At 41.3% G+C, this 17,145-nt stretch overlaps 1 protein-coding gene and 1 pseudogene across 1 annotated transcript; one reads left to right on the top strand and one right to left on the bottom strand.

Annotated features, from left to right (window-relative positions):
* The first annotated feature begins 1,181 nt into the window (after positions 1 to 1,181).
* On the top strand, positions 1,182 to 2,025 carry wfdc2 (WAP four-disulfide core domain 2). The gene is made up of 4 exons (XM_061734863.1): positions 1,182 to 1,269; positions 1,371 to 1,496; positions 1,669 to 1,793; positions 1,900 to 2,025. Exons 1-4 carry the CDS (start codon positions 1,182 to 1,184, stop codon positions 2,023 to 2,025), a joined length of 465 nt encoding a protein of 154 aa, XP_061590847.1.
* A 2,206-nt stretch (positions 2,026 to 4,231) lies between these two features.
* Positions 4,232 to 10,592, bottom strand: LOC133456384 (kelch-like protein 10; annotated as a pseudogene).
* Positions 10,593 to 17,145: the final 6,553 nt, after the last annotated feature.

Here is a 17,145-nt window from a genome sequence, read left to right as displayed (position 1 = left end):
CCAAAGGTATGTCTTTCTCGGTGGCATTAGTAAACAAACCGAGGCACTGTTTTATTCATACCCTTGATCTCGTCCTCGTCTACGGTGTAGAACCCGATAATCTGTTAGTGTCGCCTGTAAACTCCCTCCTATCCAACCACTATTTAATAACATTTGAATTTAACATTGTCGACGTTAAAGTGCAAAGTAGGAGGTATTACTTTGGCAGATGTTTATCTGATAAAGCTATTGGGCTGTGACCTAGCTTCTACCTCTGCAGATGTTTAGATATCCTTGTCAGTAACACTGCAGATTTGCGGCACTCAGCTTTAGATTCAGTTGCTCCTTTGAGAAAGAGCCTCTAACCATAGGAGCTTAACTCCCTGGTATAACTGCATATCCGCATGCTGAAACAAAAAGTGCATTAAATGGAAAGGAACTGGTACTCTTGTAAGTGTGTAGACTCTTATCATGCATAGAAAGATAGTCTAATAGTCCTATATAAAAAAGCCATTTGCGAAGCTAGAACTTTTCTGTTCAGCACTGTAGCCAGGCTGACTCAGTTGATTAATTCCAAAAACCTTTAAAATAATTGCATGTTTGCATCCTTTCAGCCTTTGAGGAACGTCTTTGAGGCATAAAATCCTGACTTCATTCATAAACATTCATAAACAGTGGAACTTGCTTGTTTTCCCACAGTGGTGTTTTACGTTGTTTAGTTTGACAGCAAATTATGCTAGGCATTTATTTGTAGCACTACATGGTTAAAAAGTAATAGTAAAAAAAAAAAAAGGGACGATGCCATAACACAGAAGAAATAAACAATAAAAAGGTAATAGCAGCACTTCAGTAATGTAAGAGAAAATGTTCGGAAACACAGTACAATAATGGAAAATCCTCTTAATAATGACACAAACCATACTTCAAATTTTGTTGTTGGGGATGTTTGTAGTTTTATTGATTCATCAGTGAATTATTCTGTGTTACTGATAAATATTCAAATCACAAAAACAATAAAGCAAACGTAGACAAAATAAAGGAGGGGGGGTTCAGAGTAAATCTTTAATTATTATCACATCTTACCAGAAATGTTGGGGAACATAACTTTACAGGCACTAGGACCCTGTATTCTCAGTGCTGCTCAGCCACCAGTTTATACACTGGAATATGAAGGATCATAATATTGTTGTCAATAAATGAACATGGAGAAGCACTGGCCTGCAATAGGGGTATTGGTTTTAGCACTTGGTGTGCTTGTGAATTCGTACCCTCCTTACTCTCCAAAACCAGGTACATTTGCCTTGCCTTAAATGTGTTGAATGTGTGTCTGTCCAGCTTTAGTCTAGCCTTTTGTGCTTCATGTGCTCTTTCTCTGTTTCCTCCAAAACAAGGTCAGTGTCCAACATTCTTTAATGGCTACCCATCAAGACCATGGTGCTGGAGTGATGCACTCTGCCCTGGAAAGGATAAATGCTGCGTGTTTGACAATAGACCAGTCTGTGTGCCACCTGCCCCACGTAAGATTCACAATGTTTACTCAAGTATCTGCAAAATGTTTAGTGAAATCTTCATCACAAGTGAATCAAATCTGGAAGGTTTAGTACAGAAAAACAAACTGTAATTTGCTGTCAAAAGTCATATGTTCCAGATTTGGGTTTTTCAAGTATATTGCTTTCTCTTTCGCCTCAGCAAGTGGGAAGTGCCCTGACCCAGAGGGATTTGGGATATGTGTAGAAAGGTGTACTTGTGACGAAGACTGCTTAGCTGGTCAGAAATGCTGCTTCAATGGATGTGGAAAGGATTGCATGTCTACAGTATAGGTGAGGCTCAAACAGTGTCAAAATCCCCCAACAGCATCTCATATTTACTAGCAAGCGTATTTAGTAACTGAATGTTTTTGTCTTTGGCGTGCCAGTGAAGCAAAGCAACTGCAGCCCAATAACATTCACCATCAGGTTTGACAACTTCTGCCAACATGATGGAGACTTGTCAGGTGAACAGAAGTGCTGCAAGACGATCTACGGCTACGGCAGAGATCCCCTCTGACCGGATCATCAGAAACTGAGCTGCACTATACAACCTAGTATGCATTTGGGTTTAATAATGCAAATAAATGCGTGGATTTCATTGTCCGTGTGTCTGTGTGTTTCATGTTCTTCATTAAAACCAGTCTCTCAAACCATCCTCTGAAGTGCCCACTTTGGAGAATATCCCCCAACTGGAGAGGGATTTGATAGTTGTCTGATATCCAATTCAACCTTTTAAGACCTAGAGTATGTTTTTATTGAAAATATGTATATTTACTGTTATGAACATACTACAAGTGAGAACAGAGGGGTATTCCAGGAAGCGGGTTTAGTGAAAATCCTGAGTTTGTTAAGCCTGAGATGAGGGAAATCCGGAGTTTTCAGTTCCAGAAAGCGAGTTAACTCAAACTCTGAGTCAGTTACTACGGCAACTGAGCCTCTGAACCTAACCTGCTCGGGACCAGGTTTACTTCAATAAAGCCTGAGCTGAGTGTCTCTCTGACTCCTCCCTCCTGCTGAGCCTGAAGCAGATAGCCGACATGGAGTGTCCTTTCCTCCGGAATCCGATTGAAACTGAATCAGAAATTATTCGCAATGCCTTACGACGGGAGAGGATGTTAAGACCCAGACTGGATATTTTTTCTTTCCCCGATGAGTACCTCATAGAACGTTACTGTTTTTCTTCACGCTCTATTATTTACCTGAACAACATTCTCCGACCACACATTTCCAACATCACAAACCGCGGACGTGCTCTCAGTCCTGAGCAAATTCTTTGTGTTGCACTTCGTTTTTTTGCAAATGGAAGTTTCCTCTACAATATTGGCAACGCAGAGCATATTGGCAAAGCAACTGCGTGTAGAGCAGTGAGAAAAGTTTGCCTAGCACTGAAACGCCTACTACACGCATTTGTAGTTTTCCCTGGGCACAAACCTCTTAGGGCCATTAAAGAGGAATTCCACAGGATTGCAGGTGAGTGATATAGAAATTATGTTGAAGGTGATGATATTTCAAATGATATTCTGTTAATGACATTTTGCTGCTACCCCTGACTGGGATCAATAATTAGGTTTTATTTTGCAGGACTTCAAAATGTGATAGGCTGCATTGATGGGACACACATTCCCATCACTGCTCCTTCCATAAATGAAGGAGACTATGTTAATAGGAAGTCCTTCCACAGCATTAATGTGCAGGTACATTGAATACTGTCTTACAATAACAGAGGCTATACATCAAAATATACTGCAACTAACGTCTCATTCTCTGCACTGCCAAGATCATGTGTGATGCTGCACACATGATCACTAATGTTGAAGCCAAGTGGCCCGGCTCTGTACATGACTCACGCATATACCGTGAGTGTACCCTGAGCAACAGATTTGCACATGGTAAGTAAAGCTTTGTCCAAATATCATTCCCTTGATTCCTTCTTTTAACACACTCAAAATGTATTCACTATATAATTACAGGAGAGTTTGATGGCTACCTGCTTGGGGACAGAGGGTACCCATTAGGGCTGGGCGATATATCGAGATTTTAATATATATCGATATATTTTCAAACGCGATATGGTACGAGACAATATCGTTTATATCGATTATTAATTTTTTATTTTTTTTTATGATTTTGATATAGCTTATTTTGTGACAAATTGACTTGAATGTTTTATTTGAGATTTGCACAAATGTTTTTTTATTTCCACAACTCAATTCAATGTGGCCCACTGCAGGACTAGAGCCCGGGTAGAAATGACATTAGGCATTTTAAAATCCCGGTTCCAGTGCCTGCGTAGACTCAGGGTATCCCCAGAGAGGGCTTGTGACATTATAGTGGCATGTGTTGTTCTCCATAATATTGCCCTTATTAGAGGAGAGCAACACCCTGCCATACAAACGGATGACCCTGAGGAAGACCAGCCCATCCACCCTGCAGATGTCCAGGATGGAAGAGCGGTCCGGGACATAATTTGCCAGAAGAACCATTTCTCACATTAAGCTTCAACTGTGAAATAAAAACATTTCAACAACTTTTCATTTCTTCTTTAATTCCTACAAATAGCGTAGCAACAAAACATGCTGGATAGCTGCTCTCGAGGACCAGGGTCGGTGACCTCTGATTTACAATATTCCAAATTTATGTTTCAGACACATCAAACAGCTTCACATGCAAACAGAAACTAAAGCGATGATTTGCAAAATTGAATTAAAAAACTTGTTTAAACCCTAAATGATGCAAAGATCCCACAGGCTGAAAATGGTTACCACGTAAATGTGTCCGTTGTAGCTGACGACGCCGGCTGCAGACCGAGCCGTTTCCATGGGCGTGGTCAGCGTCCACTGGTCGGTGTCAGGGTTGTAGCACTCGGCAGAAAACTGAGGGTCCCCGCTGCTGAATCCCCCACAGATGTATATCTGGGAAATACAAATGTGCAACAGCATGGGACATTAAAGCCATGATGCCAACATGAAGTGTTCAATCTGCAACATTACATTTGCTATATGTTGTTGTACTTTTACTTCTTTTTTTTTTTGTTTTACTCTGATGGCATTTTTCTTGTACATATTTTTGTGAAACAATTCAATTTTCAATTCAATTCAATTTTATTTATATAGCGTCTATTACAACAGAAGTTGTCTCTAGGATCTTTCCAGAGAACAGAACATGACCCCCGAGAAATTATTACATAAACAATAGCAGGTAAACCCCCCCCCCCCAAAAAAAAAAAGAAAACAGAAGCTGGAGGTTAGCATTTCACTGGAAGCACAGTTACTAGACAGATGAATAAATGTTTAAGTCATTAAAAAAGTTGGTACCTCTCAAATGTTAAAAATAGCCTACTAGTAAAACTGCTTCTTGTTAATCATAGCTGGGCCAGATACTGCGATATAGAGTAAGACAGATTATATAAAAACATCTAGTTTAATGTCAGATGGCTTTAAAGGGGATGTAACCTTTTTTTCTTTAGGGGCTTCACAATTTCCAGTAGTCCTAATTAAACATCTGTGATTTTCTGACTCTGTGATGTCCACTGTTGCTGTGGACATGAACAGAAATGCTCTAAATCCACGCCCACAGAGATTTCCTGGTCCCCACTTGTTAAGGTGAACAAAACCCACGACTTCCAAAGGTGTTTTTTCCTCCGGTCTGGTAGCACCCACCTTGCCGTGCAGTGCTGCAGCGCCAGCATCAGCCCTCTGATCGTGCATCGGTGCGATTACAGTCCACTGGTTGGTGTCGGGCTCGAACCGCTCCGCAGAGTCGAGTGTCTCAGAGCCATTCCAGCCTCCCATGGCGTATATGAAGCCGTTCAGGACGGCCACACCGACAGAGGATCAACGCTCATGCATCGGCCCAACCTTTTGCCTTTTTTGGGTGGCGAGGGTGAACTTTTACACACGGCTTAATGGAAAATGGGCGTCACAACCACCAATAAAATAAATGGATCCCTGGATCCCACATTGTATAACTCCATCTTATTATTTGGAAGATGGTCCTGGAAGCCACTGATAGTAACAGCAGCTCGGCAGGCAGGCGTGTGCGTGTGGGGGGTTTCTCCATGCTGGAGTCACGCAGTATCTCCACGGTGCTCATCACCGTATTCACACAGTCCAGGTTGTTCCTTACAGCATCATCTTTGCTCACAATTTCAATGGGCATTAAGAGCAGCCGGACCTGGACAGAAACAAGAAAATTTGCAGATAGAGACTACATAAGTGATCACAATTAACACAGACTTTTACATTAGCCCTTACAAGGCCAAAACTCTAAATTGTGTTTCATCATTAACTGGTCTGTTGGTGGTGGTAGATACTTTATCTGCCACTTCAACTCATAAAACTGTGGTTGCAGAACTTCTGAACTGCATTTCCATCATTAATAGTTCATTTAATGTCCTGCCTTCACTTATGCTGGGCAGCAATGTGGTCAGGTGGCCCCTGCGTTCCTCAGGGGCAAAGTCGATCCAGCGGAGGATGAGCCTCAAAAACAGCACTTTCCTGCCTCACGTTCAGTTCGTCCTTCTCTATGAGATCCGTCAGCTCCTCCACAGACCACTGCACAAACTCCTGGGAGAACCTTGCAATCTCCTCGAAGTGAAGCAGGATGTAAAGGTAGGCTTTCTCCCTCAGCTCGGGATACTGGGAGTGTTCTGCCAGCCTCCAGGTGACGATGCAGCTGTCGGAGCTAAGGTTTTTCTGCAGGAAGTCACAGCAGGCCCGAATGATGCTTTTGACGTTGAAGTGCTGCGCTCCCGCCAACAGATCCAGCACGTTGTCCTCCGTCACTGTGACGGAGCTGGTGTAGGCGTTCTCCACGATGAGGCTCATTACCTTTGCTGACACGTCCGGGAAGCTGAAGACCTTCTGTGTTGGGTTGCTGCGGAACAGCTCTCTGTGGGATCAACATTCAGGTTATGGAGCTTGAACAGTCTCAATAGTCACAAATGCACAGACCCATTCTCAAATGCACAGGGCAAGATTCACACGTGGTAGGACAAGATACAAGATAGTGCTGGGCGGTATACTGGTTTATACCGAATACCGGTGTTTATTTTTCTTATGATATGAATTTTTCATATACCGTAATACTGGTATGTACAGTAGCGTACATAACGTTGGGAACGCCGCGCGGAGCTACGTTCCGCCGCACCACTGTTTGTTTGTGAGGGGACTGTTTAGCAGTAGTGATGCACCGATTGTTCGGTAACCGAAATTGTTCGGCCGAAAATGGCAAAAAAAACACTTTCGGTGTTCGGTGGAATAAGTGGGGAAAAAACCGAACAATTAATAACAGTGTTGTAATATAAGGAAATAGACTCGCCGCTCCCGTAACGGTTGCACCACAAACATAAATCGTTGGCCAACCAAAAAGTAACCACATAAGAATTTTACCTAACATTCACCAGGAGGTGGAACCAAAACAACATAATGCTTGGAAATTAAAACATTTTCAGTTTTTTATGTTCAATAAATATTTTCTACCTTGTAATTTTGTAAAATATTTTTTTCTTTGAAAAGCACACCTAAATCAAATGTATTTGATTTGATTTGACAGTAAAATAGGCCATTCTAATTTCTAAGCCAATTTACTGCAGCAATTACTTTCCAAATCATTAGAAAATGTGGTTAACACCCAGTTGTGCATGAAAAAAAAAATACCGTGATATACCGTGAAACCGATATAATTTTGAAAAATACCGTGATATAAATTTTTGGTCATACCGCCCAGCACTAATACAAGATATACAGATGTATTTCTGATGCACACACAAATATTAACTAAAACCTCCAGACACAGAGACAGTTTCTTCCCCCAAGCTGTTGCTCTGATGAACTCTCATCATTCATAGAGTCTCAGAGTAATCAATCATTGTGCAATAATAATAATAACAATAATAATAACACAATCATATGCTGTGACAATGCACCTTCCAATAATCATGTCTACCTCATTCTGCTGCACTTTTCACTTTTTAAAAAAGAGCTGTAATTTGTCTATTACCTATTTACTGTAGAGTGAGCGAAAATAACCAAGTCAAATTCCATGTCTTGTCTGACCTGACCTGGCTAAATAAACATGATTATGATTCTGATTCTGATATAACCTGATTTACAAATGGTTGGTGGTCTGTGGACTTCGCTGAATTTGTGTGTGAATGTCCACAAATGTCTTTTTTTTAAACACGGAATGATCCGTGCATGCAGCACTGCACGGCAAGGTGGGTGCTACTAGACAGGTGGAAAAGAAACCTTTGGAAGTCGTGGGTTTGTTCACCTCAACAAGGGAGGACCAGGAAATCCCTGTGGATTTAGAACATTTATGTTCTAGTCCACAGCAACAGTGTCAGAAAATCACAGATTAATTAGGACTGTATTGGGAGTTATTGGAGTAAAGCTTAAATCTGTGCCCTTCGTAATACTGTTTTAAAAGTGCTAAACAGATTACTTGGCAGATGTTGGGGTATATGTATGGGATAAACAGTTTATAAGTAGCCCAATAACTGTTGATTTTTTTGACGTAATGTTAGTAATGTGGTTTCTTGTATAAATTCGGTCATTATGGTTGAATGTAGGTTCAGTTCGGTTCATACAGAGGACTTGAAGCAGCGGCATCTCTTTCTCCTGGTAATTGTTGTTACTGCACCAGTGTTATGCCGAGTTTTGCATCCCTGCTAGAATTGCGTCACCGCGCGGCAACTCAACCCCTTAACACTCAGTAATGACACTTTAAAATAAAAGTTTGATAGAAATCACATGGTAATTCACGACAGGGATGCAAAACTCTGCATAATACCGGTGTTACCCGGTAACCCTGGCTGGCTGACTAAGTTAACTAGGTTATACTAGTGTGACGGGTCACAGCTGTATGTGAGAAGATGCAGCTCCACACTACTGTCGCTTCCACAAGACAGATGCCAACCAGGTAGACTACAGGTATCTTTATTCCTCAGCTCTGCAACACACATATATACAGTGGTGGACAGTAACGGAGTAAATTAACTTGAGTACTGTACTTAAGTACATATCCAGAGGATTTGTACTTTACTTGAGTATTAGATTTCTTTGGTACTTATTACTCTTACTTGAATACATTTCTAAGACAAATATTTTTACTTTTACTCGAGTAAATTTCTAGGAAGGCTGAAAAGTACTCGTTACTTTCAGGTCTGCTCTTTTTTCTTCTTCTCTAAAATCCTATTGGACACAAGCTGTTTTTGTCAAAGGAGGAGACCTATCACAGTGCACGCTCTCCACTGGGATGTAGTCAGGGCCGAAAATTGAAAAAGCCCCTTAGAAAACAACATAGTAGGCATTTTTGAGGAAAAGCACTTTCTCTATTGTTTCTGTAGGATTTTTTTGTGCTGAATCCATTTCTGCCGTATGCTAAGCTGTCAAAGTTATCGTTTAGTCATAATTATTGATTAATTAGCACAACTATTGATTTGTCGTCTAAAGTTAGAAATGGTGATCAGTTTCCTATTTGTCAATAGTAGATATATGATTGTTTGGTATCAATGTAAAGGGGACCTTCTCAGCTTTTATCTGAGCCCATGGTTGTGTTTTTCTGACAAACATAGAGGTCACACGGCCTCCTTAAACCATAAATTACACACATTTCCATACAATTTTTCGCCTAAACTATCTAGTTAATTTTATCTTGTGGGATCAAGAGATATCAACGACCCAAAAGACAACAACCACAATACCCAATGGACTTTGAGGAGTCAGGAAATGTATGATATAACCATACTTTTTCTTTGTGAGAAGTTATTATAAGGCTTGAAATAGCTGTAACCAGCTCAGTCCCATTCACCACCATTCATTCTTTGGACCAGCATTTTGTAAAGACTACCACATTATTAGTAACTAACTAACTCTAACTCTAACTAACTCATTTCTTTTAATTGTGATGTGAGCCCTGTTAGGGACGAGTGTTGCAAATTAGCATTCGCTATAAACACTGATTCAGGCATCACATAGCCATTTATGTCTGTCTATGTTTTCTGTATCTGTCCCTTCCAAATAAACAAATGAAATGAAATGCAAGCAACATTCAAAGGCCTGAAGGATTTTCATCAATTTAATTCATCAAAAATTTCACTGAAGAATCACATTTTTCCCCTCCTTGAACCCCCACCTTACTGTGGTGGAGGGGTTTGTGTGCCCGAGTGATCCTAGGAGCTATGTTGTCGGGGGCATTACGCCCCTGGTAGGGACTCCCATGGCAAACGGGTCCTAGGTGACGGGCCAGACTAAGAGCGGTTCACGCCAATCATGGAGGAGAAAGAACAAAGGACCGTAACGTCGCCCGGATCGGCGTCACCGGGGCCCCGCCCTGGAGCCAGGCCTGGGGTTGGGGCTCGTACTCTGGAGTTGCCCAGGGTGAGAGGCAGCGGGCTGGTGTGGGCTTCGTTATAGCCCCCCAGCTCAGCCGCCATGTGTTGGCGTTCACCCCGGTGAATGAGAGGGTTGCTTCCCTGCGCCTTCGGGTCGGGAAAAGGTCTCTCACTGTTGTTTGTGCCTACGGGCCGAATAGCAGTGCAGAGTACCCGGCCTTCTTGGAGTCCCTGGGAGGAGTACTGGATAGTGCTCCAACTGGGGACTCCATGGTTCTACTGGGGGACTTCAACGCTCACGTGGGCAATGACAGTGATACCTGGAGAGGCGTGATTGGGAGGAACGGCCTCCCCGATCTGAACCCGAGCAGTGTTTTGTTGTTGGACTTCTGTGCTAGTCACAGTTTGTCCATAACGAACACCATGTTCAAGCATAAGGGTGTCCATCAGTGCACGTGGCACCAGGACACCCTAGGACGGAGGTCAATGATCGACTTTGTTGTCATTTCATCTGACCTTCGGCCGCATGTCTTGGACACTCGGGTGAAGAGAGGGGCTGAGCTGTCAACTGATCACCACCTGGTGGTGAGTTGGATGCACTGGCGGAGGAGGAGGTTGGACAGACCGGGCAGACCCAAACGGATTGTGAGGGTCTGTTGGGAACGTCTGGCTGAGCCCTCTGTCAGGGACATCTTCAACTCTCACCTCCGAGAAAATTTCTCTCGGATCACGGGGGAGGCGGGGGACATCGTTCAATGCCTCCATTGTCGGCGCGGCGGCTCGAAGTTGTGGACGCAAGGTCTCCGGTGCCTGTCGTGGCGGCAATCCTAGAACCCGGTGGTGGACACCGGAAGTACAGGATGTCGTCAGACTGAAGAAGGAGTCCTACCGGGCTATGTTGGCCGGTGGGACTCGTGACGCAGTAGATAGGTACCGGCAGGCCAAGCAAGCCGCGGCTCGGGCAGTCCAGGAGGCAAAAACTCGGGTCTGGGAGGAGTTCGGGGAGGCCATGGAGGAAGAGTTTCGGTCGCCCTCGAGGAAATTCTGGAGGACCGTTTGGCGCCTCAGAAGGGGGAAGCAGTACTCTGCCGGCACCATTTACGGTGTGGGTGGGGAGCTGTTGACCTCGACTGGGGACATTGTCGGACGGTGGAAGGAATACTTCGAGGATCTCCTCAACTCAACATGCCTTCCACTGAGGAAGCAGAGGGTTGGGGCTCGGAGGCGTGCTCATCCATCACCCAAGCCAAGGTCACTGAGGTAGTTCATAAGCTCCTCAGTGGCACCGGGGTGGATGAGATTCGCCCTGAGTACCTCAAGTCTCTGGATGTCGTAGGGCTGTCTTGGTTGACACGCGTCTGCGACATTGCATGGAAGAAGGGGACAGTACCGCTGGAGTGGCAAACCGGGGTGGTGGTCCCTCTGTTTAAAAAGGGGGACCGGAGAGTGTGTTCCAACTATAGGGGGATCACACTTCTCAGCCTCCCTGGGAAAGTCTACGCCAGGGTACTGGAGAGGAGATTACGGCCGATAGTCGAACCTCGGATTCAGGAGGAACAATGCGGTTTTCGTCCCGGTCATGGAACACTGGACCAGCTCTACACCCTCCGCAGGGTGCTCGAGGGTTCATGGGAATTTGCCCAACCAGTCCACATGTGTTTTGTGGATCTGGAGAAGGCATTTGACCGTGTCCCTCGTGCCATTTTGTGGGGTGTGCTCAGTAAGTATGGAGTCCGGGGCCCTCTACTAGGGGCTGTCCAGTCTCTGTATGATCGAAGCAGGAGTCTGGTTCGCATTGCCGGCAGTAAGTCAGACTTGTTCCCGGTGCATGTCCGGCAGGGCTGCCCTTTGTCACCGGTCCTGTTCATAATTTTTATGGACAGGATTTCTAGGCGCAGCCAGGGGCCGGAGGGGATCCGGTTTGAGAAACTCAGGATTTCATCTCTGCTTTTTGCAGATGATGTTGTCCTGTTGGCTTCATCAGACCGGGACCTTCAGCATGTGCTGGGGCGGTTTGAGGCCGAGTGCGGCGCGGCAGGGATGAGAATCAGCACCTCCAAAACCGAGGCCATGGTTCTCCACCGGGAAAAGGTGGCGTGACTTCTCCGGGTGGGTGGAGAAGTCCTGCCTCAGGTGGAGGAGTTCAAGTATCTCGGGGTCTTGCTGCAGCTCGTCAGCTCATCTATGGAGAAGTTAAAGAGCATCTACCGCTAGATTCTCCTTTCATCAAGGCAGGGAAGAGTATCAGGCCATAATAGATGAATGTTACCAGCAGTGACTAAGTTTGTGGTATTGAACATGTTACTGGACATTCGTGTGCAATTGCTACAAAATAATTCGTTGTTTTTAGTTAATTTCTACAGAAGAATATTTATTTTATTATTATTATTTTATATTAAATACATATTTTACTGTATATTACAAATCATCTTGTGGGGACCCCCTGGCACCATCGAGCCCAAGGCTGGGGGCGTCTTAAGACCTCACTTAAATTTTTTTGTTCAAAGATATAAAAGTTTTATATCTGTGAACAAAAAAGATCAGAGAAACAAAGACATTGAAACAAAGAAACAATTTTAGTATCAACTTTGTTTTATTAAAACAAAGTTGATACTAAAATTGTTTCTTCTCCTTTTTTCCATATGAGAATCGATAAGAGAATCGATAAAGAATCGAATCGTTAAGCAGAATCGAAAATGGAATCGGAATCGAAAAAATCTTATCAATTCCCATCCCTATCCAGCACACAATCACCCACAAGATAGAAATAATATGGTGATATTATACATTTTCTGAAACTGTATATGAAAGTGAGTATTGCTGTACTTGTTTTTTTATGTCTCTGGTATTCCTAGGTGTCACAGAGTTAATACAAATAAAAATAACATAGGCGAAAATGGTGAAAAATTAACATTCTCTGGGGTTTCTGGAGCTCTATTGACCTCCAAGTATGTCAGAAAAGTTCAACTTTAGGTTTGAAAGACAGCTATAAATGTCTCCTTTAAAATGATACCAAACACAGTATTATTGGAACTTAGGAATTGCTTGATCTATGAGCCTAAACCAGGATAGGCAACAGCGTTTACAGTCCAATTTACCATAAGGGGTGGCCATCTTGAATGTGGGAATATAGAAAACCAGGGGTCTAATTTTTTTGGCATACGGTGGATTCTGGTTTGGGACACACTGATCTTTCAAAAAATGCTGTATGCCATCTTTTCCTCAAAAATGCCTACAGGGTTACATGATTCTGAAGTTACAGCCCAGTCTAATGTACGTAAAGCAGAAATACGTCAAGCCTCCTCAAAACGATACCGCCAAAGTAGCCTGCGTTTGTCAAGACAGAGCTGCAACAAGTCAAGACAGAGCTGCAACAATGGCTACGCCTGCGTCAGGAGAAGAAAGACAATCCGCTGAGTCGTCTGAGTCTGATAATGAGGACTCGGAGCAGGGACTTTCACAAAATCCTTGGCCGTATCTTAACTCAATGTTTGAGTTCGACAGAGTAAAAAACGAGGGCACAGACAAACCACAGACATTTATTTTCAAATGTTTATTGTGTCTGCCGAAGCAGAACTACCTCTCTGCTTTGAAATTTACTCTTACTCTTACTCTTACTTTTACTTAAAGTAAATTTAAAAGCATTTACTTTTGGATACTTAAGTACCTTTAAAAGCAAGTACTTTTCTACTCTTACTCGAGTAATATTTTGACTGAGCTACTTTTACTTGTAACGGAGTAAATTTTGACCAGTAGTATTTGTACTCTTACTCAAGTACTGGGGTCGAGTACTCTGTCCACCTCTGGGTATATAACAGTGGTATAAAGACAGGGCATCTGCAATGGTCTCAGGACCGTCACAGTGAAATCCTCACTTAACTGGTCTGTCCAATCCCATAAACAAAAATATAGGCTACATTTTAATGTTGCAAAAAAAAAATTATAATGGTGTGATCGTATAGTGGTATAATACATTAATTATATGATAAACTCAACAGCAGATAACGAAATTGCACAATAAAGCATCAAAAACAGCTAAAAATAAGAAATATATTTATATTACCTGCAACACACATATATAACAGTGGTATGAAGACAGGGGATCTGCAGTGTCTCAGGATTCAGTCTGAATAACACATGAAACACGTGCAACCAATTAAGCTAGGTTAACACAAAAAATAGTTCATCCGATCTTCAAACACACAATTTTAGTAACAAATAATTACAGTCTTTGCTACAGACAGTTAGCTTAGATCCTTGTAAGTATATTACACGGCTAAAATCAAAACATTAACTTCTGAACCGAAATAAAATCAATTAACATCCCGGACCATGCAAGAGCACAACTTACCACAGTGAAATCCTCACTGGTCTGTGCGATCCCTCGCCAACCACTACGCCAATAGATGGCAGTGTTGCACTACTTTTGCACAATTTAAATCGCTAATCCTACTCCGTTACACTAGCTACATAACTGAGCTTTGACAGCAGTGAAATAGAGTTTTTACAAGAAGTTTTTTATACTTACATGTTCTTGTTCCATGCGTGAGAGGAACTCTTCTGGTACACCGTGATTTCGTATAAAGCCCAACAGTGGAGTAACTGTATCCATGTTTTGGGTCGTGGTGATGCCAGTTCACAACCGGAACACATGTCACAGAGACTCAGCTCGCCTGACACCAGCCAAAACAACACACTATCACGTGATTAATAGTATATTGTTCTAACAATAAAATATCACGTTATAACGTGATAAGTTTGTTTATTGTAATAAGGTGAAAAATATCACGTTATAACATGAAACGTTTATTGTTATAACAATAAACGTTTCATGTTATAACGTGATACTGATATTTTTTTTTCTCTGGTTTCTGTGGCTAGATTGCGAGTTGACTGAGAAGGCCCTCGCTGCAGCACCGCGGAAGGGGGCGGGGCGTCGGATATCACAGGGGCGGGGCGTCGGACATCACAGGGGCGGGGCGTCGGACATCACAGGGGCGGGGCCATAGACATATATAAGATGACTCGTCCGCGCTGCTGCCAATGGAGAGCGACATCGTCACACGGCGGCCATCTTGCCACAGGAGACTCGCTCACTTTAACATTGTGTTTAATGGTGCCTGTACTGCAAAACAACCATAACTTACTCAATTCTCAACAGATTTTCAAACAGTTTGGTTTTTTATGAACGTCAGAGATGTAGTTATGACACTGCATACTTGTGAATAATTATAAACATTGAAAAACGTACTTTTATATGAAAATAACCAGAAACAGATAGCTATAACATGGTATTTATATTAAATCAATATTTCCATAGTATTCTTAGTAACATTTATATTTACATTTATATTTACATTATAACATATATACATATACATATTATTACCATATAACATATGTATATATGTATATATATATATATATATATATATATATATATATATATATATATATATATATATATATATATATATATATATATATATTATTACATTATAACATGTTTATATATTATTACATTATGATGTATTTATATCATGACATTATAACATCTGTGTATATATATACATGTTATATAGTAATTATATATATATATATATATATATATATATATATATATACATATATATATATATATATATATATATATATATATATATATATATATATATATATATATATATATATATATAAATATATATATATATATATATATATATGTTATAATGTAAATATTAATGTTATTAAGAATACTATGGAAATATTGATTTAATATAAATGTCATAGCTATCTGTTTTGGTTATTTTCATATAAACGTACTTTTTTCAATGTTTATAGTTATTCACAAGTATGCATACATCTCTGACGTTCATAACAAACCAAACTGTTTGAAAATCTGTTGAGAATTGAGTAAGTTATGGTTGTTTTGCAGTACAGGCACCATTAAACACAATGTTAAAGTGAGCGAGCTCTCCTGTGGCAAGATGGCTTTGGTACAGTCTGCCTTGTACATTGTCCTGGATGCGCAGTTTGACTACTCCGTTGTAAGTACATTTCGGCACTGAAAATTACATCTTCCAGATTGCATTTTATGTTGTGCACTAAAGTGAAACAAACAATAATTTCAGCTTGACATGCCTGTTCTGCGAAGATGGTGGTGCCTGCTGCTTTTGGAGAACAATACTTTGAACAGGTATAAAAAAGTATTCACTAGATCATACATCTCAATGACCAAAATGATCTCTGTCTATCTCTCTCTATTCTGTCATTGTTATTGAGTGTCATTGTTTTGCCTATTGTCTGTTGGGCACAAAAAATAGTTTACTTTTGTCTCATACAGGCACTTTGAATTAATTTGATAAATGCTTGTCTTAAAGCAATAGATTGATAGTATTTTATATTTAGTTATATAATCTCATGAATGAATAAACACATTAACACAAAACACCTGCTTTTGTTGTCCTTGTCCCTCTTTTGTTGTTGAAAAAATGTAATTTGTATATATATATACCGATGATTTTTAGTGCTAGCCTACTCATCACACTCAATACCCAATGACAATCTATATATTTTTATTATAATTATGTAATATTAAACATAATAATTATATTACACAAGTATGTTTTATAATCTTATATAATATCTATCTTTGCATATTATGAGTATATATATTAGTGTCACCTTTTGAGTTGAATTACTGAAACAAATTAACTTTTGCACGGTATTCTTATTTTCGGAGATTCATCTGTATAAATGATGACTTTGAATATAAATTTGCATTTGGAAATGGCCACCAGATGGTGCTGTGTCATTTTGATATCACGCCCCGCCCCTGTGATGTCCGACGCCCCGCCCCTGTGATGTCCGACGCCCCGCCCCTGTGATGTCCGACGCCCCGCCCCTGTGATGTCCGACGCCCCGCCCCTGTGATGTCCGACGCCCCGCCCCCTTCCGCAGGGCTGCAGCGAGGGGTACTAGGGTTGACTGGCTCATATTTGAAGCAGCAGCAAATATGATGTACATACAAGATGGCAGTAATGATGACGTCAGTCAAGGTTCATTCAATATATTCAAGGTTCATTCAATATATTTGGGGGTTCATTCAATATATTCAAGGTGCATTCAATATATTTGGGGGTGCATTCAATATATTCGGGGTTCGTTCAATGTATTCAAGGTTCATTCAATATATTCAAGGTCCATTCAATATATTCAAGGTTCATTCAATATATTCTGGGTCCATTCAATGTATTCAAGGTTCATTCAATATATTCACAGGTTCATTCAATATATTCAAGG

The sequence above is a fragment of the Cololabis saira genome, chromosome 12, assembly GCF_033807715.1.
Source record: "Cololabis saira isolate AMF1-May2022 chromosome 12, fColSai1.1, whole genome shotgun sequence".
Lineage (NCBI taxonomy): Eukaryota > Metazoa > Chordata > Actinopteri > Beloniformes > Belonidae > Cololabis > Cololabis saira.
The sequence above is the reverse complement of the archived record's forward strand: the minus strand, read 5'-3'. Positions and strand labels throughout refer to the sequence as shown.

What these genes read in the sequence shown, in the direction of transcription:
- wfdc2 (XM_061734863.1), top strand. Translation starts at nt 1,182, where the DNA reads ATGGAGAAGCACTGGCCTGCAATAGGGGTATTGGTTTTAGCACTTGGT. An exon ending in CTGTGTGCCACCTGCCCCAC is followed by an intron (nt 1,497 to 1,668) that starts GTAAGATTCACA and finishes CTTTCGCCTCAG; the next exon opens with CAAGTGGGAAGTGCCCTGAC. An exon ending in GAAAGGATTGCATGTCTACA is followed by an intron (nt 1,794 to 1,899) that starts GTATAGGTGAGG and finishes GTGCCAGTGAAG; the next exon opens with CAAAGCAACTGCAGCCCAAT.